General features: G+C 37.6%; 1 protein-coding gene across 4 annotated transcripts in view; it reads left to right on the plus strand.

The window, feature by feature from the left end:
* The window catches only part of clmpb (CXADR like membrane protein b), an 85,273-nt gene extending 59,078 nt beyond the window's left edge, over positions 1 to 26,195 (plus strand). For 3 of the 4 annotated variants that reach the window (XM_084123499.1, XM_084123502.1, XM_084123500.1), the window contains exons 2-7: positions 7,364 to 7,521; positions 14,615 to 14,810; positions 17,489 to 17,719; positions 19,967 to 20,089; positions 23,006 to 23,147; positions 24,725 to 26,195. In XM_084123499.1, coding sequence (XP_083979625.1) covers positions 7,364 to 7,521; positions 14,615 to 14,810; positions 17,489 to 17,719; positions 19,967 to 20,089; positions 23,006 to 23,147; positions 24,725 to 25,064 — 1,190 coding nt within the window. In that variant the 3' untranslated portion in view covers positions 25,065 to 26,195. The remainder of the gene's footprint in view (positions 1 to 7,363; positions 7,522 to 14,614; positions 14,811 to 17,488; positions 17,720 to 19,966; positions 20,090 to 23,005; positions 23,148 to 24,724) is intronic. The other variant, XM_084123501.1, reaches the window with a different exon arrangement.
* Positions 26,196 to 26,445: the final 250 nt, after the last annotated feature.

The raw sequence follows: 26,445 nt of genomic DNA on the forward strand, positions 1-26,445 counted from the left end.
TTATGCATAATTAACATTAGTACCAACCCTAAACCAAAACTGATAACACTTTATTTTACAGTGTCCTTGTTGCATATGTTATATGTACTTACCATAACAGTAAATTAGGCATAATTACATGCAACTAACCCTCAACCTAATCATAATCCTACCCTAACCCTATAGTAAGTACATGTATTTGCTTAATATTACTTAGTACGTAAATATATAATTACACTGTAACAATGACACCTTAAAATAAAGTGTAACCCCAAAAGCTAACCCTAACCGTAACTCTATAGTAAGTACATGTTGTTAATTAATATTACTCAGTACTAATTTGAGTAAGTACAATGTAACTACATCATCTTAAAATAAGGTGTAACCTTATTATTTAGTAACTAATACGTATTAGTAACAGTAAAGACAAAAAGTGACAGTAAATACATGTAAAAAGGTTACAAATGATTTCTATTTCAAATAAATGTGGTTTATTTCTATTCAACTATTCAAGTATCCTAAATAAAAACATCATGGTTTGCATAAAAATATGCTGCAAATTCAGCTTTGCCATCACAGGAATAAATTTGGTTTAAAGTATATTAAAATAGAGAGGAGTTATTTTAAATTGCAATAACTATTATATGGCAATGGATATAGTGAATAAAAGTAACCACAGGTATATAACATAGATTCTCGAACTATATATATAATTTTATATCTGAGATATTTTGTACATGCTGTAAAGGTACAATATACTTAGACAGTGACTTGCTTAACAGCCTGTTAGTTAACAGCACGTATTGATTATTCTGTTAAATTCATCAGGAAGTCAGTTTCATTGTGTGTTACTTTACATGCCAGCAACTGTCCCTGAGCCTCCCAGCAGACAGACAGCTCACGAGAGATCGCGGATAACAAGACGAGCAGCATTAGGATGTGTAAGCTCTGCTTGATCTGTTCTTAGAGTAAGACTCTTAGAGGTCAAAGGTTACAAATTTAGACCATATAGCTAATTCAGATAGACTTATGTTGGACATAATTTGACTAGTTTGATTTGCCTTTCCTCCGGTTCACTGGGACAGTGAATTTCTTATCACATGTGGGTTAAAGAGGGATTGCATTGTACTGAATCTAATTTAAATTCTGACTCGGCTAGACTGGAAGTTTGTGTGTTGGCTTGTGATTGAATTATGAGATTATTGCTTATTAGCAGTCATTGTTTTGGTCAGCACGGAATCTCCTTTACTGCCTTTGTGCTCTGAATGTAATCCAGGGATGGATGTGGTCGTAAATTAGATTTGCAGGCTTTTTTGCAGAGTTGAGAGGTTAAGGAGTTTAAGGACGAGATTTTGAGGTATCGGTTGTTGACGGTGTGGTGACTAACAAAGGAGATGCTTTTCATTGAGTGTGTGAGAGAGGTGAATCTAATGGAGCACAACTCCCCCTAGGGCATTTTCACAGAACTCTCTCTCTCTCTCTCTCTCTCTCTCTCTCTCTCTTAAAATCCATTTCATTTCCATTTTCCTTTGTTACATTTCCTCTAAAGAGGTAGTTTTGTCTAAAGGGAAATTGAATGCAGTAAATTGACAATTTAAAACATCTGCAGCAGAAGTGGGAACACAAGCCAAAGAAACCAAAAGCTTACTACGCTAACCATACTTGCCTTTAAGACTCTTTAGCTCATGTAAGGGCTTCACACATAAAAAGTGTTGTAGATTTTTGCTAAGCTGTCAGGTACACTCTCAGAAAAAAAGGTACAAAAGCTGTCACTGTGGCGGTACCTTTTCAAAAGGTACACCTTTGTACCTAAAGAGTGCATATTAGTCCCTCAAAGGTACATATTGGTAATAAAAGTGTACGTATTAGTTCCAAAAGTGTACATATTAGTACCTAAATGGTACATATTAGAACCCTTTTGAAGGGTACTGTCCCAGTGACAGCTTTTGTACCTTTTTCAGAAAATATACAGTACCAGTGAGAATGTAGCTATTTACGCTTAAAGTTGACATGAAACCCTAATCTCAATCAATTTTACTTCCATAGTGTGATGTATCTCAGTGTGAAATTCGATATTTAAGAAGGAAAAGTGTAGGACTTGATCTTATACAAAGGAATTTGATTCAATTTAAAAGTTGTTTTTAATTACCAGATCCAGGGTGTTGAGGGGAGGGATTTGTAGTCAAAATATTTAATCAAAATGCAAAAACTTGCTCCAATTCTGAAATAATTTTCAAGACAAACTATCTTTTTCCTTGTGCCAATAAATCGTTCAAAATATGATGAGAAACTTGTATTAAGAAAGCTCAAAGGGTCCATTCTGATTTCATGTTGACACTAAAACTAAAACAGATTCCTTGGGTCATGATGAATCCATCAATGCATATTTTGCAGAATCGGACCAATCACCTTTCCACCATTTTGAATTTTGTAATAAACTGTAATTTTTTTTTAAATTCTTTGACATATTGGCATAAAATTTGGTAGACATCATCATCAACATGTCCTGAAGGTGCCTGAAAGGTTTTAAGACAGCGCCACCTAGCATTCCGAAGAAATAAGGATTTTTACCGAAATGCTTATAACCTTTGAAAATGTTGTTTGTTCTTGATGTTGATCCGTTCGTTGGTTTATTTCTATTTCAAAGATATCTCATTTGACATTCGATTGCTTTGTTGCGTCATGGAAAGGATAAAGTTTCATTTCAGCCTGAATTGATGTATAAAGCAGACCAACATGTGAAGCAGTGCTATTAAACCACCTGGCTGCCAGTATGCTGGATATTTTTGCTGCTGAGCTTTACCTTCCTTGAAGGAGGATGAAATTAAAACAGCTTTCATTCTGTTCTTTGATATCTTGCCAGCTTGTTCCAACACATTATTATGTCCATCCGTAACGGTAACAGACGAGGAATGACTCAGCAAGCTGAGCTCCAATGTGCCTAAGGAAATATGCCCTCAAAGGTCTGAGCAGAGAGATACACCTCTCACATCTGGGCCTGAACAAGAAAGATAGTTATTGCATGGTTTAATCACATATTTCTGAGTTCAGATGTGTGTGTGAGAGAGAATAAGGGCATTTAGCATTTATCAGCACAGAGCTAAACCAGTCCCAGGAGACCCAGTCTGGCCCGACAGAATGAACCAATCTTGTGTCTGCTTCTTCTCAGCAGAGACAATTCATCAATAGTGGGTCAACTAAATTGGTTTTTCAAAATCTGATGCCAATATGCTGGCTAAAATAATGCTATTGTTATATGTTAGCAAAATACATGTACACAAATTTGTTGAAGTCTAATGAACAAGCATTCAAAATCACTCAAACAATATTTGAAAATATAAAATGCATCACCAATTGAGTTGACTTTCAATTGGTTGGCCGATGCCTATAATCTCAAATCAAAATATTTAAAATATTAGTAAAAAATAAGTGTTTTAAATATTTATGAACAGCCACACAGCTGAGGAAAAAAATATCAACCAACAAGTCCCAAGTTTCTGTAAGTCCCACTGAGCACCTAAAGAAAGCCCAGATGGAGCGTTTGATGGATAGAAATGAATGCAAATAGCTAGTTAGTTAAAAATGTCCTAACTGTTCAACCTTATCTTCACAAACACTTGCATTTCTCTTTTGCCATCTTGAGCCGTACCATCCCCACTGAAATCAATTGACTTCAGTGTTTCTCACACATGCCTAACTGTGGAGATCACACCAGATGATGGAGTATGCAAGCAATGCATTAAAAAATCATGAGCAGGACTGACTGCAGGGGAGCTTCATGCTGCTTTTTTGCTGACTCATTGTTTTAGTTTGGCAGTTCACGCGAAGAGACAAAGAGCCATGGCAGAGCAGTAATTTCTCTAATTCTTCTCACTGCCTACAGCCTATTGAGATCATAGTGCTGAATCAGAAACACAGCTTTAATGAGAATGACTTGAGGACGTACCCTGAAGAGACCCATGCAGCTCTCTTCTGGGTTTTCTCATTAAACCTCTCCAGCATGGCTGACTCAGTGCAGGTACTACGTATATGTCAACATTTCCACTTTATGCTAATTCAGTTCTTTCTGTTTGAAGAATAGTATGTGCAGGTACAATATGCTGTAGAAGATTAACCATACACTTTTATTTATAGAAACAGAGAGAAAGATAGTAGCCTACAGGAGACAATGGGGAAACATCATTTGCCTGACTCAAACTCAAGCTAACTCATGTTAGCATCAAGGCTCAAAAAAGTCCAAGTGAAATGTTTGTGAAAAAAAGTGTTTGTGGCTTTGCACATTAACTTAAAACTATGTTTGTTTGAATCTGAAATGCTGACAAAAGTGTCAGACTCAAGTTTTCAGTCTAGCTAATTAGCATTAGCGTTAGAGCTCAATGTATTGAATCTCATGTTCTAACCGTTAGGCCACAGGTCTGGTAAACAATGGCGGGTCCAACAGGGCTAAAGGCTCCACCGGGTAAAAGGCTCCTTTGATTTTATTTTCCTCTAAACCACTAGATGGCACAAAAACTTGCCGCAGCACTTTCCAAAACATCCGCTTTTCAAGAAACACGTGAGTTTTTGTCTGATTCTCGCAGGCAATTGCTAAAATTATTGAATATATTCCGAGACAAAGGTCTTGTTAATGATTTTCAGTTTTGTTCAAGCTAATTAAACCAACAGTTTTTCAATAACGGAAGAATATGTAAAAGTATGGTATTTGGGGTAAAAGGCGCATCTGATGTCAGAGCTAAAGGCATAATTATTAACTTTTCCATTTGTTGACATGACATGGTTAGATTCAGATGGTAAATATCATATATTAAGATGGGTGTCCACCTTAGAGATAATCACCATATTTATAATGAAACCATCATATTTAAAAAATATGATATTAAACATATCATATCATTACTGTAAATCTAAATTAAATGATTATGGGATCTCTTTCAATGCTTTCAGAATTTTTACTTTTTAAAATAATTTTGATAATGTATTTTTAAAATATATTTTTATATTAACATATTGTAATGACGTTGTGGAGGTCTCCTGGCCGCACGCCCTGGTGATCTCCAGGAAGATCAAACCATATATCGCATTATGCATTACATCCCGTTGATTCTGTATTATGACGCAGTAGGAACAGTGTTTTGGCACAGGTGGTGTCTCATGGGTTGCAGACAGTCACTCATGCATGTCAGTCAACTAATCACGAGTGCTTTGTTAGCGACACGTGGCGCATGCATTCTTACCATGACGTGGTGATTGTCAAATGAGCAGAGCCAGACAAAACACACTTAAAACCGCACGTCCATCAATCCCAAGTCTGTGTTTAGCAATACAACTCATTCCCTTCCCTATTCCCATGGGTTGAAGAGCTAAAATGAGGAAATGTCATAATATTTACAGAAGCAGGATGAATCTGTATGCTGGCATCATTTTAGCAACTGTTGCATAGGTGAAGAGTCTGCAGCTATTTGTGATATTCGACAGCAGATTAAGTGTAATGTTATGCTAATTCCAGAACTCCATAAATATCTGTTGGCATAAGAGCGGTGAAGCTGTGAGTTATGCTGCATTGTTTGTGTTGCAAGCTCCTCTCACCAGGTGGAAGGAATTGCGCATCTCGTCCTATTCCTGCCTCATGGGACCTAACTAGTCTGCAAATCCCCACGACGCCTGTCTGTAATGCTACTCAAGCCTCCGGCAATGTCCAACAGCCTCAAGTAAATTAGCCAGGATCCCTGTGGCGGGAAGAGCTATAGGTTCATAGAGTCTGAAATAGTTTACTTGATGTGGACTTGCCATTTTGTGGTGCATTTGCAAATGTATAAATTGGAAGAGTGTGACAATGACCTATCTGGGGTTTTGGGACTTGCTAACCTTCCAAAGTTGTACTAAAGTATTTTTTTGTGTTGCTACAGTGTGTCTTGTTAGACTGCATGATAAATGCTGAAGCCCATGCCAGTCTTGTAGTGGAACTTAAAGCAGAACTTGGTAACTTTTTTAACTTAATAAAACTGTCTAGAAATCATTTGGATGGTTAAACAACCTGTTCTGGTGATATTGGTGACTTTCCCCGCTCCCCCCAGCGTTCCCAGGCGGAAAACCAACCTTGCAACTTGGGGACTACCGTCCCGGCAAGATAGAAATTGGAAGTCTCGTGAGAAGCGAGAACGAGAACGAGAACGAGCGCGAAACACAAATTGCTTTACGGCAATTCGACATAAACACACATGCATGTATGATGTATTACCAGATTACCCACATCGGTAGACATAGCTCCACACGATACAGTTGGCTTGCTCCGATCAAAACAAACGCACATGAGCAGCGGTAGAGAGGGGGAGGAGGCCGCCACAAGTGAGTTTTTTACGACCGTGTTGTGAAATATACGCCCCCCACAGCTGTAGGGGGAGCTCGTGGGGAAAACATGCGACAACAAAAGGGAAAATCAGCGAAGAAGTGACTAGAGTTCGCTAGAGTTGCCGAGTTCTGCTTTAAAAAATAAAATAAAAAAAACATGAAATGGCATTCACAACACATGTTGCTCCTGAAATGTAATCTATTTCGAAGTGAAACATTTAGTGAGAAATAGTGAAAGTGTAAAATTTTATCCATCACATTTCCACCTGAAATGACCACTAGTGGCAGTAAAACGGCAAACAAATGGACTCCTTTTTAAACAAATTATAATTACAGGGGAAGAGTTTAATTCAACTTATTTTCTAAACACTTTTACCATAGTGCATGATTTGTGAACTAATACATTTTGACATTTTTATCACATTCACAGCTCCATATGTGTGGCTTTTTCTAATGCAGTAAACTTGCTCTGGTAGTGGGACAACATTGCACTTGTGATGTGAAGAGCTTGAGTATGAGTCCTGTGAAACACGAGTCACAATAAAAGAGCTCAAAGACCTGTAGAAACAAACTAAAATTGAATGTTTTCTTCAGCACATGTGTTTTTATCTCACATTGGCTTTTTTAACCCTGTCAATTAGGATTATGGTAAGGTTTAGTGTAGCTGGTACATTATTTCTGAACATGATAGAGCATTAACCTTTTAGCACCACTCGCCAGACATTTCACTTCTGAACTGCTGGGATACGTACAACAACCAACGTAATAAACCGTTGCCAGATTCACATTCATCTGTTTCATCTGAATAAAACCGGACTCCCTTTAAGTGTCACTCACTGGACAAAAAAAAAGTGTCACACAAAACATGCAAGGAGGAACATGATATTGTTTTGCAGGCAAGTTTTTCATTGAGACTGGGTTGCAATAAAACCTGCAACTTTTTTAAAGAAAGTAAATAATGTCCTAAATGTGGAATTGTCCACCAGTCCATTTCATGATTTCACAGACATGCTGTGTGTTGTATCTTTCTCTACAGTGCTGTTGAGTTTGCTCTCGACTGGGGCTCAGACCGAGATGAAGAGGGTTGTCGGGGACAACGCCACATTGCCTTGCCATCACCAGTTCTGGCAGTCGAATGGACAAACACTGGACATTGAGTGGCTCCTGCAGAAACCTAACGTCAAACAGCGTGTGGTAAGAGATCTTTGGCTTTTTTTGGCCCTCTCTCACAGTCTCTCTCTCTCTCTCTCTCTCTCTCTCTCTCTCTCTCTCTCTCTCTCTCTCTCTCTCTCTCTCTCTCTCTCTCTGGATACAAGTTTTGTTTTTGCGTTATACTTCTCATCTCTTTTGTCTGTCCTCCTGGTCTCCAGTCACTTGGTCTAATCATGTTATATTTGGATGATAACTGTTTAAAACACCTGAGGTGATTTTAGCCTTACAGATACTAGCCAGAAAAATAATTTTGTATTGAGAAAGGTCAGTGCTTATGGCGCCTACACAAATTCCAGCCGAGTATTCTACATAGTTTGGTCAGGGAGTTGTATTGCTCAAATGGTCCAAAAAAATTTTCATAATCTTTTTTTGACAAGTTGTAGGGCTAATAATTTACAAACCTTATTTTAATGATTTGTTTTTCAGACCTGTCTTCACTTCTGTGTTGATAATGTCTTTTTGCTGTGTTAGCAAAATACATACAAAAAGTGTGTATATAGCCCTGTTGTTTTCTGAAGACAAACCAACAAAATATTAATAACTATGCTTAAGTTAATGTATGCTTTTTCCTGTGAGCTTGTTGTTTTTCTATGCATTTTTTGTTGAAGCTTGCCTCTTTTTTTTGTCAGATAAATACCTTAACCGAGTTTAGTGTTTTGTTCTTCCCTCATATTTAAAATTATATATATATATATATTGGCCACTACTGTGTGTGTTTGTATACTGTATAAATTCCGAATAATGATTGTTTTATTAATAATAGTTAATAATATTTAATATTTGTGTGTCATTTCGGTTACCATCATATTTTCCTAATGATGTCATAACTCTTTTGGGACGAGTGAAAGTCTTCTCATAATTTTATATTTTGTGTTTGTCAGAAGGGGACAGACATATAATCTCAACCTTGTAAACTATACCGTCTAGCAATCTCTCAGAACACCATAGCAACCACACAAATAACCCAAGCAACCGCTAGTTATGACTGTCATCTCTCAGTGACACAGCCGTCACAGTTTCAGAGTCTGAGTCTGTCAGCCGTTTCTACACATCTCTCTTTGAAATGCACACCCGTCCGGTACGCATGTATCAGGACACCTAACAGATGCTTCACCCATCTCTCTTTCTCCCTCGCTCTCGCATAAACACATTCAGATAAGAGCTTCGTCTTATCTGCCTGAAGTGGGAATCTTTCACTGTGAAACTAACATTGTTTGAACACAGCTTCAAGTTTAGATATCCTTCATGTAGAAGCGCACAATAATTCATCAGGGGGAAGTCAGAAGGCGATACACTTTCAGATGAATTGAATTATCTGATTGTGATAAGGCTTTTTATTCCCCCATGCACATGACAGACAGCGATCTTTCCTTTGTTTGAAAGTATACACAGATCTGTTGATATAATCAGTTGAGATTTCATTTCTGAAGAAAGAAAGGCCTATAAAGAAATTCGCATCACAGTCTTTCAAACCTCTGGGACGGCTGGCTCATCGCATGTAATATTTAATGGAAAGATAACAGTTGAGACGTCATTAATTAAAATCAAATGTCTGAAAATGTGATTAGGAATAAAACTGAGCCTCTGGCATAATAAATAAGTCATTCTTTTGTTTCACTGTAAGGCTTGTGTTACTAGAAGCGTTCAGCTTGTCAACATTTAGCCACAGCTTGTTTAGCAATGTGTTGCAGACTTTAAGGAGATGTGTTCACACACAAGAATGCTACTGATAATGCATTCAGTGGTTTTGCATGTTTAGCATGGCCCAGTTTGCCCCTGCTGGTAAATACTAGTGATGGGTCGGGTCATGAACGATTCGTTCATTTTGAACAAATCTTTAATATGACTCGGGAGTTGTCTCAGAGAGTGATTCATTCATTTTGTGTTGACCGCGCATGCACAACATCCTATGGGATCTGTGCCGGAAACCGAAATGATTAGTTGATCTATCGAGTCTTCGGGTTCGGGTCCGAATCCGAGTCTTTCGTTCTTCCTGTCAATTCTGTATCCGGTACACTGCATAGCTCAGTTTATGAGGATGTCACGGGATGAACGAACCGAACGGCTCTGATCGGGAGGTGAGGTAAACTAACACGCTGCATATCTGAAGACCCAGATAAATGAATTAATCGTTTCTGTTTCTCATAATTTGGCCTTTTCCTTGCATTGCAATTTTTTTCTTATTCTAAATGTGATCAACATTTGATGTGTTTGGGGAATTTGGTAATAACGTAACATTTTAAATACATTCTGCTGAAATGAACGAAATGACTCGAAAAAAGATTTGTTCATTTTGATGAACGAGATTCATCAAAGTCAGTAAAATTATCTGAACTTCCCACTACTAGTAAATACTGTAATTGCACCATTTTTTTTTTAAAGTATTCTGAATGAATACAATTTCTGCAAGATTTCAATGCTCACTAAGTCTGCATTTATTTTATCAAAAATACAGTTGAAAAAAAATACAATTGTGAGATATTATTACAATTTAAAATAACTGTTTTCTATGTGAATATATTTTAAAATGTAATTTATTCCTGTGATCAAAGCCAAATTTTCAGAATCATTACTCCAGTTTTCAGTGTCACATCCTTCAGAAATCATTCGAATATGCTGATTTTTGTGGAAACCATCCGTGACACTTTTTTTTTCAGGATTCTTTGATGATTAGAAAGTTCAAAAGTACAGCATTTATTTAATCTGTTGCAGCAATATAAAAGTCCTTACACTCACATTTGGTCAAGAAAAAATCTTACTGACCCCAAACTTTTGAATGGTTGTGTGTTATATTATGCTAGAGGTTGTTGTTGTTGCTGTTGGGCTCTTGAAATTCTGAAACAGACAGATTTTAGTTTTAGTTTTAGTTAGTTTTACCTTTATTGTCATTGCATGGTATACAACGAAATTTGAATTCTCTCATAGAAAACAAACTGTATTCATCCATATTACCCACATATACTAACACACATAAAAACAATAATTTAAAACAATAAAAACAATAAAAATAGCTTACAGTTTTTTCCAACTGCTTACACACAAAATCTTTTCATATCACACGATTTTTGAAACCTCTCACTCAAAGTGCAAAACTACATACTAAATCTCCAAAACCATAAGCTATTTCTCAGCCTTTGACTCAGTTTTCAATTGCATTAAACACTTTTTTCAAAACACTACACACAATTCTCTACCTAAAACACAAAAATCTAACAGGAAGTGACTTGCTTTCCTTTTCCAAACACAACCAATCAAAATGCTACACTTATTCACCAGGTCACACACACACTCCTCATATGTGCAAACACGAATTGCTTAACTGATCACTAACCAATCCCTGCTTTACTGTAGTATAGGCCTAAATAGGTCAAAGGTCAGATGATCTGTTTTGAAAAATGGATTCCTGGGACCCCCCCAAAAGTAGCATTTTGTTGTATGCTACTGTAAACAACAATAATGTTAGGCCTAATAAATATTTTCTGTTTCTACACTGCATTGGTGTTTACAGTGTACTTGTTACATCAGATTACTTTCACTGTAGAACATTGTATTGAAATGTAGATATAAACCATATGAAAGACCAAAGATCTTTAGATTTAGAACAACAGTGTTTACATGGTATATCCAAAAATGTACTATTATGAAAGAAGTGTTTGCCATTTGATGCAAATGTTTCATTCTGACTTGTGTTTATGGCATTTTGAATGCAGTGTTACATTTTGAAGGAGATGTGAGGCATTTTGCATTTTGTGTGTGCAGTTTGGGGAATTGTGTGTAGAGTTTTGAAAAAAGGAGACATAGTTTTGAAAACGTGTGTAAGCAGTTGGGAAAAAACTGTAATACTAATAACAATAACAATGCTTCTACTACTACTACTAATAATAATAATAATAACAATACAATTAAATGCACGCATAAACAGTATATACTGTATATATATATATAGCTTTTTACAGTTTTTTCCAATTGCTAACACACTAAAATGACATGCACAGCACAATTATTTAAACTGACACACAGAGAGCAAAACTTCTTCTCAAGTCTCTAAAAGTCTAAACACATTTTCTGCTTTACACACATTTTGCATTTCAAAATGGCACTTTTTAAATGCACTGAACACAGTTCTCTGCATAAGACACAACAATCTGACATAAAGTCACATGTTTGCCATTTCAAAACACTGCCATTCAAAATGACACTACATGAGCTAATTGGCCAATTACATGTGCCACCTGGCCAAACACCTCAATGGTTAATTATTAACACTTCAATCAGGATGTAAGCACTATGAAAAGACCACAGGTGAGAACCTTTTTTTTACAACAACAATGGAAGACATTGCAGAGAGAGGAAGAGGAAGAGGAAGAGGGAGGTTGAGAATAAGAGGGGGAGGAAGAGTGAGAGGTAGGGGTAGAGCAGGTAGAGGAGTTCATGGCCAAAGAAGACAAACACTTTCAAATGAAATCAGATCAACCTTAGTAGATCATGTCATCAACCATGGGCTGACAATGCGTGAGGCTGGACAGAGAGTGCAGCCAAACCTGAGCTGTTTTACTGTCGCCTCCTTTAGACTGGAGAACAGGTATGTAACCAAAATTTCATGTAGTACACATGTAGTATACCCCATATCATAGTGTATCAGTTGGGTGACACCTGTTTACTTAGTGTATGACATCAGCCATTCATGAACTGTACAAGTTTCCTGTACAATGTACTCTACTGTGGGGGAAAATATTTAGGCTGCATTGTCCAAGCCCTATATATATTTTTATTTTATTTTTTCTAAAGGACTGAGAGATGACAGCATGGTGGAGGAAGGGGCCAAATGTGCACCGGGGTACAGGAAGCTGCCATTGTAAACTTGGTTTTGGAAAATAATGAAATCAGATTACGAGAAATTCAAAGCCACATCATCCAAGACAACACCTTATTCAACAACATTCAACGAGTCAGTCTGTCCACATTGGCTCGCATTCTCAAGCAAAACCAAATCAGAATGAAACAACTTTGAACCTACCTTAAACCTTAAAACCTGCTAACAGACCAGACAGAGTGAACGTTTTGACCAGCAAACCTGCAATGTATACTTGCCTTTGACTTTGCATGTTCATATGTAGTATATGTCGCATGTAAATCCATACAACGTCCATGCAGCTGTTACTGAGATGAACGGAAATACTAACAAAGCTCTCTCCAGCTATATTACACCTATACTTGGCTAATGCAAACAACCTCTTTCTTTGAAGTGAAGCCATAACCTGTGACTCAGACGTTACTCTTGTTAGAGAAGATTATTATGGTTCAGTTGTAATCTAAATAAATAAATATGACAAAGAGTATCATGTCATGACTGTCAGTGATACTGGATGCACACAAAAAGAATCACAGATGTCTTGGCCAGAAATGCAAATGAGTTTTGCAGTGTGTGTGTGTGTGTGTGTGTGTGTGTGTGTAAACGAGCAGTCATCGCAGACAGCTTTGGCAGGTGAACCCAACTGCAGGTCTGCTGATGTGTCGTGGCATCAGCGTTTAGTTCTTAACCCCAGGCATTCAGGAAGCTGTCACAGTCAGACTGTGTGTGAATGTGTGTGTTGGCAGCTGTGTTTGTGTGTGACAGCCATTTAGCATCTTTTCCAAGGGTAGTCAGCACAGGTAGAGGTTCTTTAAATAAGAAAAACCCTTTTGTCTTTTGCACAGAGTAGTACAGTTGTCGCGAAGTAACCGTCAGAAGAAAAATAAAGAAGAACAATAAAGAAAACAACCAGATTTGTACATTTTCTGAAGAAAATTAAAGTGCTTTCTAATGCAAAGTTCCACGCTACAATGCTAGAGTGTTGCAGGCAGTTGTCAGGACGTTACTATGAGTTTCTTGAGTGTTTTCAGAATTTCACTCTTTGACTGTTAATGTATTCTGGGTGGTTTGGTTGTTTTTTGGGAATAGTTGCAAGCATTTATGTGTTATTCTGAGGTGTTGCTGTATTTTTATGAGGTGTATGTGGCTACTAGAGTTGTAAGGGCACTGCTAGTTGGCATTCTGTATGTGGCTACAGGGTTGCTACCAGTGGTTGCTATATATATGTACACAGATGCCTCATTAGTGGCCGTTCAATGGGCCGCTATACGTAAGCCATCCGCCATATTGGAATAGTCAAAGCACCGTGAACATTCGAGAGCAAGTTGATTGAGTGTCTGCAACTGAATTTAGATGCATGTACTGTTTATCTATATTTGAAATAGACTTCAGCAGAGAATTTTTTCTAAACTAACACAATACAACAAGACAAAGGTGTCGGATAACATGACATTAAAAAGTTACCATAGTAAAAGTAAAAACATTAAAAGTACCATGGTAGAATCATGTAATACTGAGTTAATACATATAACATGAACCAACATATTCTCACCTATGAAAGGTTATTCTATTCCTTCAGGAATTTAAATCTCGGTGGTTTCACAACCAGAAGCTGCTCAAAGTTGTGGCATCATTCTTACAGTGAGTGACCACACGCTGACCGTTCCTAGATGGCGGGTGCGTCAACGTGTTTTGAGCGGTTCAATATGGCATCTGCGCATATATCTATTGTTTTAGGTGGCTGGCAAGGTATTGCAGTGCATTTCTGAGGTGTTCTGAATGTTTTTAATGCTTTGCTATGTGGCTATTAGTGTATTCTGGATGGTTGCTAGATCATTTGCTTGTTTTGGTTAGTTGCGAGGGCATTTCTGTTTGCTTTTATCATGTAGCTACTAGATTTGCAAGGTCATCGCTAGGTTGATTTAGGTGGCTGGCTGCCAATGTATCTTAGTGATATTACTTATTAGTTGAGCTTGTTTCCATATTAGTTAATAGTAGTAGCTGAAGTGTTAATGTAGTCCTACTCATTAGTCCTGCATTACTTCCTGCACAGTTACTTATTAATGATGGACCATTATTCTAAAGTGTTACCCAAAAAGTTTCTAGATTTTTTTTAGCCTGTTTTATCGTCCCTCTGGCTTCAACTTAACTAGATGTCTGATTCCACTGATTTCTTTTATTTATATGAACGCTCTTTCTGTCTCTCTCGCTGTTACATTTCAGATCATCACATTCTTCAACAATGAGGTCTACACCCACGACAACCATGCCAGTCGCCTGTCCTTCGCGAGCGACTACCTGAACGGCGACGCCTCTCTCCTCATCAGTGATCTGCAGCTGACGGACTCTGGAGAATACCACTGTAAGGTCAAGACTGGCGGCAAATACCACTGGAGCCAAGTCAACCTCATTGTGCTGGGTAAGGCTCGTCTTCCTGGAATCAGCTCCCGACCATTTCCTCCATCAGTCAGCCTCACAGTGATTCAATTTGATCATCATTCAGATTACAAAATTTGGCCATCATTGACGTAATCTAGAAATATGATTGGTTGCATTTGCTGGCCAGTCACTCTCAACTCTGGTGGCTGGTTGTGTTTGCTTCGCTTTGGATGGTAAATCGAGAGGATGCTAATTTGAAATGGTGGGATGAGAGAACATTGATTGAGCTCTATCTCTTAAAAACAGAAGAGGCAGAATTAGGAGCTTATGTGATTTCAATTCTTCTAGCAAAACAGTTTACTGTCATCCCAAATGAGGTTCAGATGAGCTTCTCATGATTTGATATTTTGCTATGTCTGGTTTCCATTATTAGACCGCAGGGTTTCCAAGCCGTCATTCAAACGCAGTATCTCTGACACCACAGCGCTCAGCCAAGAGAAGAACTGGAAAGGAAGACGTTTCTTTTTATTTAGACTCATCTCTATCATGTGCTTTTGTTGCGTAGTTCCTATTTTCAAGGACTCGCAGCTTATGCCGAGCAGTTTGAAGTTGTATATCACGTCCTAATTTTATTTCCTAAATCATTTTATTACCAGATTAATACGCTAGCCACAGAGGGACAGGATATTGATGTAAAGTTGAAAGAATGAGAAAAAGAGAGATAAATGTGAGGATGAATTGATGTAAATCCGGCCTCCACCCTAGAGTTTCTCTCATGTATTAGCATATCACAGAAGATTAGCTCAATTCTGCCTTCCCATAATCCTCATTCTCCACCCCGTTTCTCTCGCTACTCTTCTTTTTTCTTTCCTCTCCGTCACTCTATAAACACATTACAGCGAGTTAGTGTTCACATAAGGATGTTATTTTCAGCCTTTATTTTGCCTTTATCGAAATTTGCAGTTGAGAGTGGACAGGAAATGACGCACACGCATTAATCATAATTTTTATTAATTGCTTGCAGCTACTGTGAATGATGGTCCCTCTAAGCTCTGCTTGTTTCCTGAGATTTCTTCAATCAGAGCTAAACGAATGGGCATTGTTTCAATTGGAGTCCATCCGCATGTTCATTGATTTTCAGTATGGAGCATAAGCTGTGAAAAATCTTTGTTCGCTGATTATTTTATGAGATGAGGACCGCATCCTGGAACAGTACGGTTATTTCAGGCACCAATTGGAATTGCAGGAGTAATGACCATATTGTTTCCAATCATACAGTCCACACAATCCATGGAATTTTATTTTACTGTCTTGTCTTCTTGTGAACTTGTGATCTCAACAGAACAAGACTAGATATATACCATTTTAAATTAGCTTTTATTTTTATATTATCTGTTTTCATTTAAATTTTAGTTAAAGTTTTAGCAATTTTTTTTTTTTTTTTTTTTTTTTTTTAATGGTTGTAATTTAAGTTAACTATAATAATCCCGATTCTGTAAAAATATTCACATATACAGTGAGACACAAAACAAGACTAATTTTTTGCATTTTTCTAATTTAATACAAAGTTATTAATGACAAATTATATTATCAGCATAACAACTTCAGTAACGAATGAACGTGAATTTCATATATTATTTATTTGTTGTTTTTGTCATAACTTTTCTTTGTTTAAATTTTTTTTATTTTTCTGTATTTCTCTAAGTTGATTTATTTATTTATTTTTCTAAAATAGATAATGTTTAAATTTTTAAAAGAATGCCATTGTAGAAAATGGCACTAACTCTGCACAAATGTATAGAGTGTTTGATAGCTGGATCGGTTCCTGCATCCGTCTGATGTGTTTGTGTGTTTATAGACTGGGTCAGGATAGGGCCAGAAAGGGCCACAGAGGTCTACAGGCTGTCTCCCAACAGTCATTCAGCCTCCAGACAGATCCCTCAGGACAGGCTCATCTCACTGACCCCAGAACAGTTTAGAGCAGTGCTGCGGTAAGCAGGAGACCAGTGGGACTGGTCTGAGGTCACTTGGTAACTGTTGTGAAGCAGTGTTGTGTTTGATTTGGCTTCAGTGTGCACTCAGATCTGCTGCGTTAGGTCATAGGGGAGATCAAACCAGTCAGTGCACAGAACAACAAATCCTGACCTTTGCCCAAATCCTGACCCTTGCCTCCCCAAATGTCACAGTTGAGATGGATTGCCTCTTAGATATTGATTTTCCTGCTAAAAAAGGCAGTGTGCTGAGTTTGCAAGTTTTAGTATCATATGTAGATTAAAAATACTGCTTCAAAGTGTCAAACAATATCGCTAGTTAGAACACATCTATACAGATTAATATATATATATAGACAGACATACAGAGAGAGAGAGAGAGAGAGAGAGAGAGAGAGAGCGGAGAGAGAGAGAGAGAGAGAGAGAGAGAGAGAGAGAGAGAGATCACTTATTACAAGAAAAATCTTTGTTTCATGTTTTGTGCTAAAAATTCACCATCCCTGATATAAAAGCACAACCATTTTTCTGGATGCCTGTCATTTAACCACTAGGTGGTGTGACCCAGTCACCTAGAATCTGAGCTGGTAACTGAAAGGTAGTTGGTTCAAACCCCACAGAGGTTGATACGTGAATCTGGGGCTTGTTTCTATAGTAAGCTGCTTTGGATAACAATATTAAATGACTGATTAGTTAACATTAACACACATTTGTGTTTCCTCGTCTACAGTGAAGCCCTCTAAACCCCGCTGCTGGATGGAGGGCCGGCTTCTGGAGGGCAGCGATGTGAAACTGAGCTGTAAGTCTTCAGACGGATCTGACCCCATTCAGTACAAATGGGAGAGAGTGCTGGATAAAGGCAAGAGTGTGGGAAAACTGCCTCCCCTCGCCCTCATCGGTGAGTCAAACACCCAAACGTCCCGCAAACCAGCATACCATACCATACTCTGGACAGAAAGAGGTTTGTACAGTTACTTGCTGCTAACTGTCTCAAATAATAGTCATAAATGTCTTTCAAAGATCTGTTGCCATGAACCTCACACACTTTGACAAATGCATCGCCTAGTTCTTCCACAGAAGTGCTGATTGTAGCAGATTAAACCTGTGAATGTTGGCTCTAGTGATATTAGCCCACAATATGCATGATAGGGTTGTGATATGATGATATACAATGTGAAATGTGTCAACCGGTAGAGATTTAGCTATAGCATACCTATATATTTACAACACAAGCAGAAAACTATAGCCTACACTGCAAACTGAATTCAACTGATTTGCAGTCACACATGCCTTCAAAATAGATTTACTTGTGTTCAAAAGTACTTTTTTTTTTTTACTTATTGCTATGTTTTTTGAAAGAAGTATCTTATGCTAAACAGTCAGACTACATTACAAAATACAGCAAATGATGTTTGACAGCCTTTAGCTGTTGTCAGAATTCGATCTCATTGGTTTCTGCTTGGGAAAACAAAACAACTTAGCGAAAGTGCAAGAACTACACAAATTCGAGTGTAATGTGGCTTTGCAGATGGGACGGAGTAATGCACTTTTTCAGAACAGTTTCTCCTGCTGACACCAGATCATCAGAGCCCCATATTGTTTTACAATCTATTTAGCCGTATGCAGTCAGTGCTGCAGGAGAGATGAACCGTGCCTTCGCCCGAGCTCTACAATTAGCCACCCTCATCAATGACCACCTGCTCACTCTAATAAGCTTTCCTTGGCCGATAAACATTCCACCACTCCTGAATTCACTGCAGATCGTGGATCACAAGAGGGATGAGGGGACAGGAATGGGGGGATGAAAGAGGAGGCATTGCATCCTGGATGTGTAAATGATCCAGGCGACTCAAATCACTCTGGCTGACAAACGCTCCTCGGTTGAAGATGCAAACGCGCTTCTCGGGTCTCAAGACACGAGCGCTTCCTCAAAGGCTACAGGGAAACATTTACTGTTCATCTCATCTGCTGGAGCTCCAGCAGAACCATGAATCACCCTGACACACACACACACTAATTCATTCACATAAACGCACACACTTTACAGGGTTTGCTCTCACTTCCCTCTCTGATTAAAACACTCTGTTTGATTGAAACCTGTAAAGTAGTGTAGTAAAGGAAGTCGTAAAAGACGGGTAACACTGCTAGCACTGTTTTGTAGGTTCAGGATGAGTCTGGAACTGGAGAGCTGCTCATACTATAATCCTGCTTCATCAGCATTGTGTCCTTGAGCAATGCACATAACACAATACACAAGAAAACTTGCAAAATATGACATAAACACCAATATCTAATTCTACTTGGGAAGTTGGGGAGACTGGTGGCACTTTTATCCCTTTAAAGTCACGATGTAACTGAAGTAGCGGCAGATTGTTTCTTTTGTATAGTGACACTCATCTGAATGAAATGGATTTAAAAAGAAAATAATGTCGGGTGTGGACTTGAGCATCAGTTGTAGATTGGATGGAGGCAGAACTGAATGTGTGGTCAATTGTAGGAAAGGGATGGGGTTTAAGTGGACTAAATGATAAGCATAATAATTTTTCACTGGAAGATTTTGATTAAAAATGACAAGGTCAAAAAATAAAATAAAATAAATAATCAAACATATGCATCGATGAATCATTCACTATATTTGTTCTTTTATAACATTTTCTTTTATTCATCTAATCTTTTGATGGATCTGTTATACTGTATGTGGCAAAAATAAATGTTACAATTAATAGATAATAATAAAGAAGATGATAATACTGAATTTAATACAAGAAGTCTGTTACAAATGTCTGTTTTTGTCTTTGTGGACATAGTGTACAACATTATAATTACGTAAAGTAAAATCAAGTAATAAAGTTAAATAATACAGTCTTACAGTTTTTTGTGTTTTTTTTACTTGTGTTAAAGATAAAATACGAAATAGTATCTAAATAGACATTTTTTTACATTTAATTATATTATATTATATTATATTATATTATATTATATTATATTATATTATATTATATTATATTATATTATATTCCTTTTTCTAAATAGAGAGAGGACATTATTTGCTGTTCATGTACTGAATAATTGTCATATACTCTGGCTGTGTAACTGAAGAAATTTACATTGTGCAATTGCCAACACGTCTGCCTAATTACCTGATAGACTGTAGTTGTACCTCAGCTTATATATGTACAGGTATATAAGTATGTTTTCCTGTTTTCAGATCTGAAGAACCCAGAGATCGTGACCTTGAGGAACTTGACGCAGGACAGCTCCGGGGTCTACAAGTGCACCGCCAGCAACGATGTAGGAGAGGAGAACTGTATCATCGAGGTCACAATGCAATGTGAGTTCTGCTCTGAGGTCAGCCTGTGCCCTGGGTGTAATTAATGCGGATGTTATGATACTCTGATCTCGGATCAGTCGGTGGTGAGGCTTTTAGCTGGAGCTACAGCCTCAGTGTGATGGATGGAGGCTGTTTCCACACTGCAGAGAGCTTGTATTTGTTTATTATGGGCATCATGGGTATGACAACATTGCTTTTATTGTTTTGACTCATGCAGTTTAAATCAATGTTTCCCAACCTTTTTTTTTTTTGCCACGGCACTGTTTTGATAAGTAAAAAATTCCACAGCACACCACTATATTAAAATATAATGAAATTTCACAAGCATGCATTGCTTCAAATGGCATATAAATCTAGATATTAGGCTATATTAAAAATACAAAGACATCTTACAGTATATGTCAAAAGATTAAAGCAAAGCTGATTTCTCATGTCATGAACACTTTAATATTTATAATATAATATTTTTTTAATAATATACTGTCAAATAAAATACTATTATCATTGGTATCACACCATTGTTTCCATTGGTTTGACAGATTAAATATTGGCTAGTTTTATTTATTTAGTTTGGTAGTTAGTTAGTTAATATTACTATCACACACACTCATATTTTGTTTCAATGTATTAGTAAAGGCATTGGATGCTTCCATTGATTTGATCAGATTAATGATAATTTCTATCACCTAACCATCCCCTACCCCTAAACCCAACCATCTCAAAAATGTGCAAAACACTAGATTTTAATTAAAAATACATGTTTTGGCCAATTTATAAGCCTCTTTTATTAATGAGGATCAGTGAAAAGTCCTCACTAGTCAGTTGTCATAATATTGCACTATATAGGGCATTTGGCCCTCACAAGTATAGCCAAACCTTCCCTCTCTCTCTCTCTCTCTCTCTCTCTCTCTCTCTCTTTTACTGAGCACTGGGAGCTATAGAAAGCCAGAGTGTGGCCATTTGTCATTGGTCTTGCTCAAATAGCCATCCTTCAGTGTTTGTGTGTAATGGTTTTGGAAGAAGCAGAAGAATTTAATGTTCACCAGAGGAGAAGATGGAGAGAGTTATATAAAGTCTTGACAACTGTCCTGCACTTAGGCCTTGTGCAAGTCTTTCACAACACAGGGAATAAAATGTGAAAGAGTCGTTTTACAGTTGTGGCTGGCAACGTTTAATTTGGGTCTGACTTATTCAGTTTTACTCACAAGATAGAACACTAATATCTCATGAGAACACTAATAAAGTGTAACTATCATATGGGCTCTCCTGCTAATATAATGTTTAAACAATGAACAAATAAAAAGCTCTTTGTTAAACAAAAATACGTGGTGCACTTAGTATTTATTTATGTTGTGCTGGCTAATATGGCAGTCACCTTAGACTGAAACACTGACACCCAGTGGCATGAATGTAGTGGCAAATCATGCAAAAGAGAAAATGTTCAGGTACCATTGGCATTGCAGAAATAGTAGTCAGACATGATTCATCTTTTAATTGAGCAAAATAACCAATTATAGGAAGGTTGCTGAGACAAAGGTACTAATATTTGTCTGGTCAATGTCACAGCGGTTGTTGCAGCAGGATCTATGTGCAGCAGTCTTTTATTAATCCAAAATTAAAGAATAACACAAAAACTCAGGATTCCCATAAATGTCAGATACCAAAAAGCAGGAGTGGAACAGCCAACAAATGTAGATAATAACAGACTACTGGAAACACAAACTGAGGGCTGTAAATACACCAAAGAAACACTAGGGGCTAAATAGTTAACAAGACCCAGGTGAGACACATGAGGGCAAATCAAAAACTATGGCAACAGAAGGGCATCAACAAAGAAACTAACACAAAGATAGAATGTATAAACTTTTTAATTAAATAACTTGATAATCAATTAAAACGGAATTGATACCTGTACGATATTACGCTGTAGCCACATTGGACCAGCGGTTTGGAAAATGGATGATTCAGCTGTAGGCGTCATCTCCTGGTCTGACATGGGAATTAATTTGGTGCGTGACTCTCACAGTGCATTATGGGTATTCTCTAGACTTTGAGCGTACATCTGTTGTACAGTTGTTATTGTGGTGCATTGTGGGATTCAATGAGTGCACTCGATAATGTCTACTATGGTTTCGGACACCACTACAAGCTGCCCCCTCAAATACTGCCCTATTTAAGTGTAGGGTGATTTAGGACACAGCCAAAGTCCAACTGAAGCAATATTATTAAGTTATTAAGTGCTAATAACTTATGTAATTTTCTTGGTTAATTGCAATATTTGTTTGTACAGCATTGCATGTCAAACAGATATTATTTGCTTCTTACTTTCAGATACAGATTTTGAAAGCCAAGTTGGTATACAAAAAATGTATGTCCATGAGCAATGGTGTAACAAAGTAAATGTAATATGTGATAAAATGTAAAATGGCTTGTAGACATTCAGCTGAAATTAGGTTTAGAATATAATGATTGCTCATTTTATGTTGTAGCAAATCATTTTATTGTTGATGTACATGTTGAGGGCTGTATGGATTTATTTTATTTTTTTCATTTTAGTATAAATTTAAACTGAGACACAAGTCATTTTACCACAGTTAATAAGTCGAATGATTCTCTGCTTTGCATCATGCCTATAAACACCCCTTTACCAGGGTAAAATTAGATTTATGTGTATGTAAATGTAACATATTTGAAAAAAAAATAATAATAATTCCACTCCAATTGTTTTCCTGATAGTATAATTTGTAATGATTCTTTTTTTTCTACTAATTTGAAACATTTTCACTGGTGTCCTCGGGCTTTTGCACCCTACTCTAAATAATTTTAGAATTCTTGTTGTCATCATATGAATGAGGAAAATGCGATATGATTCAATGACGTGTGACAATATGACAAAAATGTCCTCTGTGTGTTTAGATGTGCGAGGCATTGGTGTGGTGGCTGGCGCTGTGGTTGGCGTTTCATTCGGCGTTCTGCTCCTCATTCTCATCATCTGGCTGGTCTTCCGCAAGAAGGAGAAGAAGAAATATGAGGAGGAGGAGACACCTAATGAGATCAGGTGAGATCTCAGTATTGACTGTGTTTGTATAGTTCTCTTAATATTACCTATTTGAGTATGTTTAGGATGGAACATACACCTCATATTGTCTTCAGGTCAATCTTTATAATACATCAGACAGCTGTTACTGTATTTAGGCCAATAGTAGCAGAACTTTACTCTTTCTGCTCGCATGAATAATGCAGCCACAAACCACGGCTGTATCTCTGAATTATGCACACACAAACAAACATAAGCTCTGCATGGGAAACGTTCTTGTGCACATTCACACATGTCATGATCTCTCGCAATATTCAGTTTTGGAGTAGTATCCCAGTTTAACAAGTTTAGCCCTGATTTCACAGACAAGGCTTAAAGGTGCATTGTGTAATATTTAGGAGGATCTGTAGACAGAAATGCAATATACATAACTATGTTTTCAGTGGTGTATAAAGACCTTACATAATGAACTGTTATGTATTTATTACCTTAGAATGAGCCATTTCTATCTACATACACCGCGGGTCCCCTTACATTGAAATAGCCATTTTGCGCCACCGTGTTTCTACAGTGGCCCTAAACGGACAAACTACTACAGAGCACGCTTCGTCACTGTATTGTTCTTCGTGCAAAGAAGCTAGCTAAAGTCAGCGAATAAAACACTGGCACAATGATGAACAAGTAACAATAATATTCGCAAAAACATATCTTTTTTCTGAATAATAAAGTAAACATAATTTCTTAATTTATCTTTGTAAAGAAACCTCATTGCTTAACTGGCTACTCTCTGCTGTCTCAGACGACGACATCACTTCCTGTCGGCCACCGCAACCTCACCACTAGATACCGCTAAAAATCACACACTGCACCTTTAAACTAGTCCCAGACTAAAATCCATGCTGTTTTAACTGAATGAAACTTGCATTGACATACAGTGTCTTAAAATAAGTCATTTCATTGTCTCAAGACGCACACCAGATTATATTTAAGGCTCGTTTATAAAAGCTATTTAAATTTCCTAATTGAACTAAAGCCTAATCCTGTCTTAATCTAAGCCCTGTCTGTGAAACCAGGCCTAAATTTTGTAATACTGGAGGTTATCTTGTAGTAAGGAAGTTCCCTGCAAACATTAATTGCTGATGTCTACAACCTGCCAGGATTGTCATGATATCAAATGTATCTAGTTGATTCAATACAGCTGAAATGTATTTTATCAATTCCATTATATAAAAAAAACCCTAATAACTAATATGCTATTGAACTCTCTTCTTTATTTAAAAAATATGATGTAATAAATATATAAATAAAGTAAATAGCGCTTGAAGCTTTTCTGTCTATCAGGATCAAATATCTAAGTAAATATTCAAAAATGTCAAATAAAATGTAAATGTAAAACACTAATAATGATCCTATATAAAGACCAGCTTTTGTTTATTTGTTTATTAATATCTTATTTTTATAATTATTTTACATTTATTTAAAATGGCAGCACGTTTAGGCACAGCTGTTGCTCCAGGTTCAGACTACAATGGTTATACTTGAGCTTTATTTTTTTAATTTCTATTTTAATATTGACTATTTTTTCATTACTTTTGTAGAGAGGACGCAGAAGCTCCAAAAGCCAAGCTGGTGAAGCCCAACTCCCTCTCCTCGTCCCGCTCCGGCAGCTCCCGCTCCGGTGCTTCCTCTACACAGTCCATGGTGCACAACAGCGCTCTCCGAAGCCAACGTCCCCGGCCACCCGCGGTCGCCGCTCTCAAGGAGAACGGACAGCCCCACGGCTTCCCCCAGTCTCCCCCGGCCTACACGCAGGTCGTGCCCAAAACCCCAGAACCCCCTGCCACCCCGAAGTTCAGACCCCCAAATCCTCCGGTGGGCATGGCCATCCCGGCGGGAATCATGGTCCCAGCTCAAAGCAAGGCCTTTCAGACAGTGTAGAGAGTAAAGGAAACGCAGCCTGGTGCAGGCCTCTGTACAATACACCCACAGTGACTCTTCCAAAAGTTGCAACTACGATTGGAAAAAAACCTATAAAATAAAAACATAATTAAAGGATGTACGTAAAAAATAAACTCATATATCACAAATCTAAAAAGTTGAATGCATATTTACAAGGGAAAATACAAAGTGCTTGCCCCCTACTGAAGTATTAAAAGAAAACAAGACAGGAACTGAAGAACAAGAATGTTTTATTCTCATTCTTTGGTTCTCTCTGCTTCTTTTGATCTCATGGTGCAGTCTGACCCTTTTTTCACTTTATTTGTTTCCCTTTTTGAACTCTTGAAGGCAGTGGGGTGGAAAGATTTCCCCAAGTGCAGTTTATTTATTTATTGAATCAGAGAGGTCAAAGGACCATGGGCAGGCTGGGATGATGAAACACGAAGGGGAGGGGAAGGTCCAGCGAATGCCCATATGAAGAGAAATGGAGGATATTACCCGAGAACCTGTTGTTCCTGTTGATAGTGATGGGGGCGGCTCTGGGAATACGAACTGTCCATCTCATTTGCAAAGTTCTCATTCATTTTCTTTCCAGAATGCAATGCACACATTGACTGTGGCCCAGACTTCAAAATCAAAGGCAATTTTATTAATACCTTAACAATCTACTAACAAGAAGAAAACTTGAAGTGATTGGAAAACATGACCCCTCGATGGAAATTCCAGTGGATGACAGCATGTCATTGATGTAGTGGCATAGAGAGACTTCAATGGTTCAGTTAACGCAGAACACACTCTGGGGTCAATTCCCTAAATGGGTGCGCTATACCTTAATGTGCTATATTTCACAAAAACCACCCGCTGTCAAGTTTAACTGTATTTAAATGGTCGTTGTCATTCGTTGTTTTTTTTCCGCAAACCCAAAAACAAAAGTAAATTAGGCTGATTATTGTACCTTTTCACCAAAAATCTATGCTACTGTGTTTGCCTGCCACAAAGTTTTGCTATTACTGCCTACAGCAAGTAGACGGTAAAAGAAATGTATAGGAGATTTTGTGTAAGCAAATTTTCTTGCAAATGACACCAAATGATGATTAAATGGCGGAAAAAAGAGCATTTTATCCCAAAGTGTCATGCAGTCGAGCGTACTTTAATCACCATTTCAGGTGCCTAGAGTTGCTGTATGTACATTCCCAGTTAGGTACGCCAGATTGCAGTAGTCTGCTGTATCCTTCACAACCTACCACTCAGAACTGATCTGCGTAATTACAGCGTGCAACTGTTATGTGATTTGCATAACTTGATTAGTGAATTGGGTGTTAAAACAACGTGGGTGCAATTGATTCTGTGTGTCAACTAGGTGTACGTGATCTCACCAAGT

The sequence above is a fragment of the Abramis brama genome (assembly GCF_963993115.1).
Source record: "Abramis brama genome assembly, chromosome: 9".
Taxonomy (NCBI): domain Eukaryota; kingdom Metazoa; phylum Chordata; class Actinopteri; order Cypriniformes; family Leuciscidae; genus Abramis; species Abramis brama.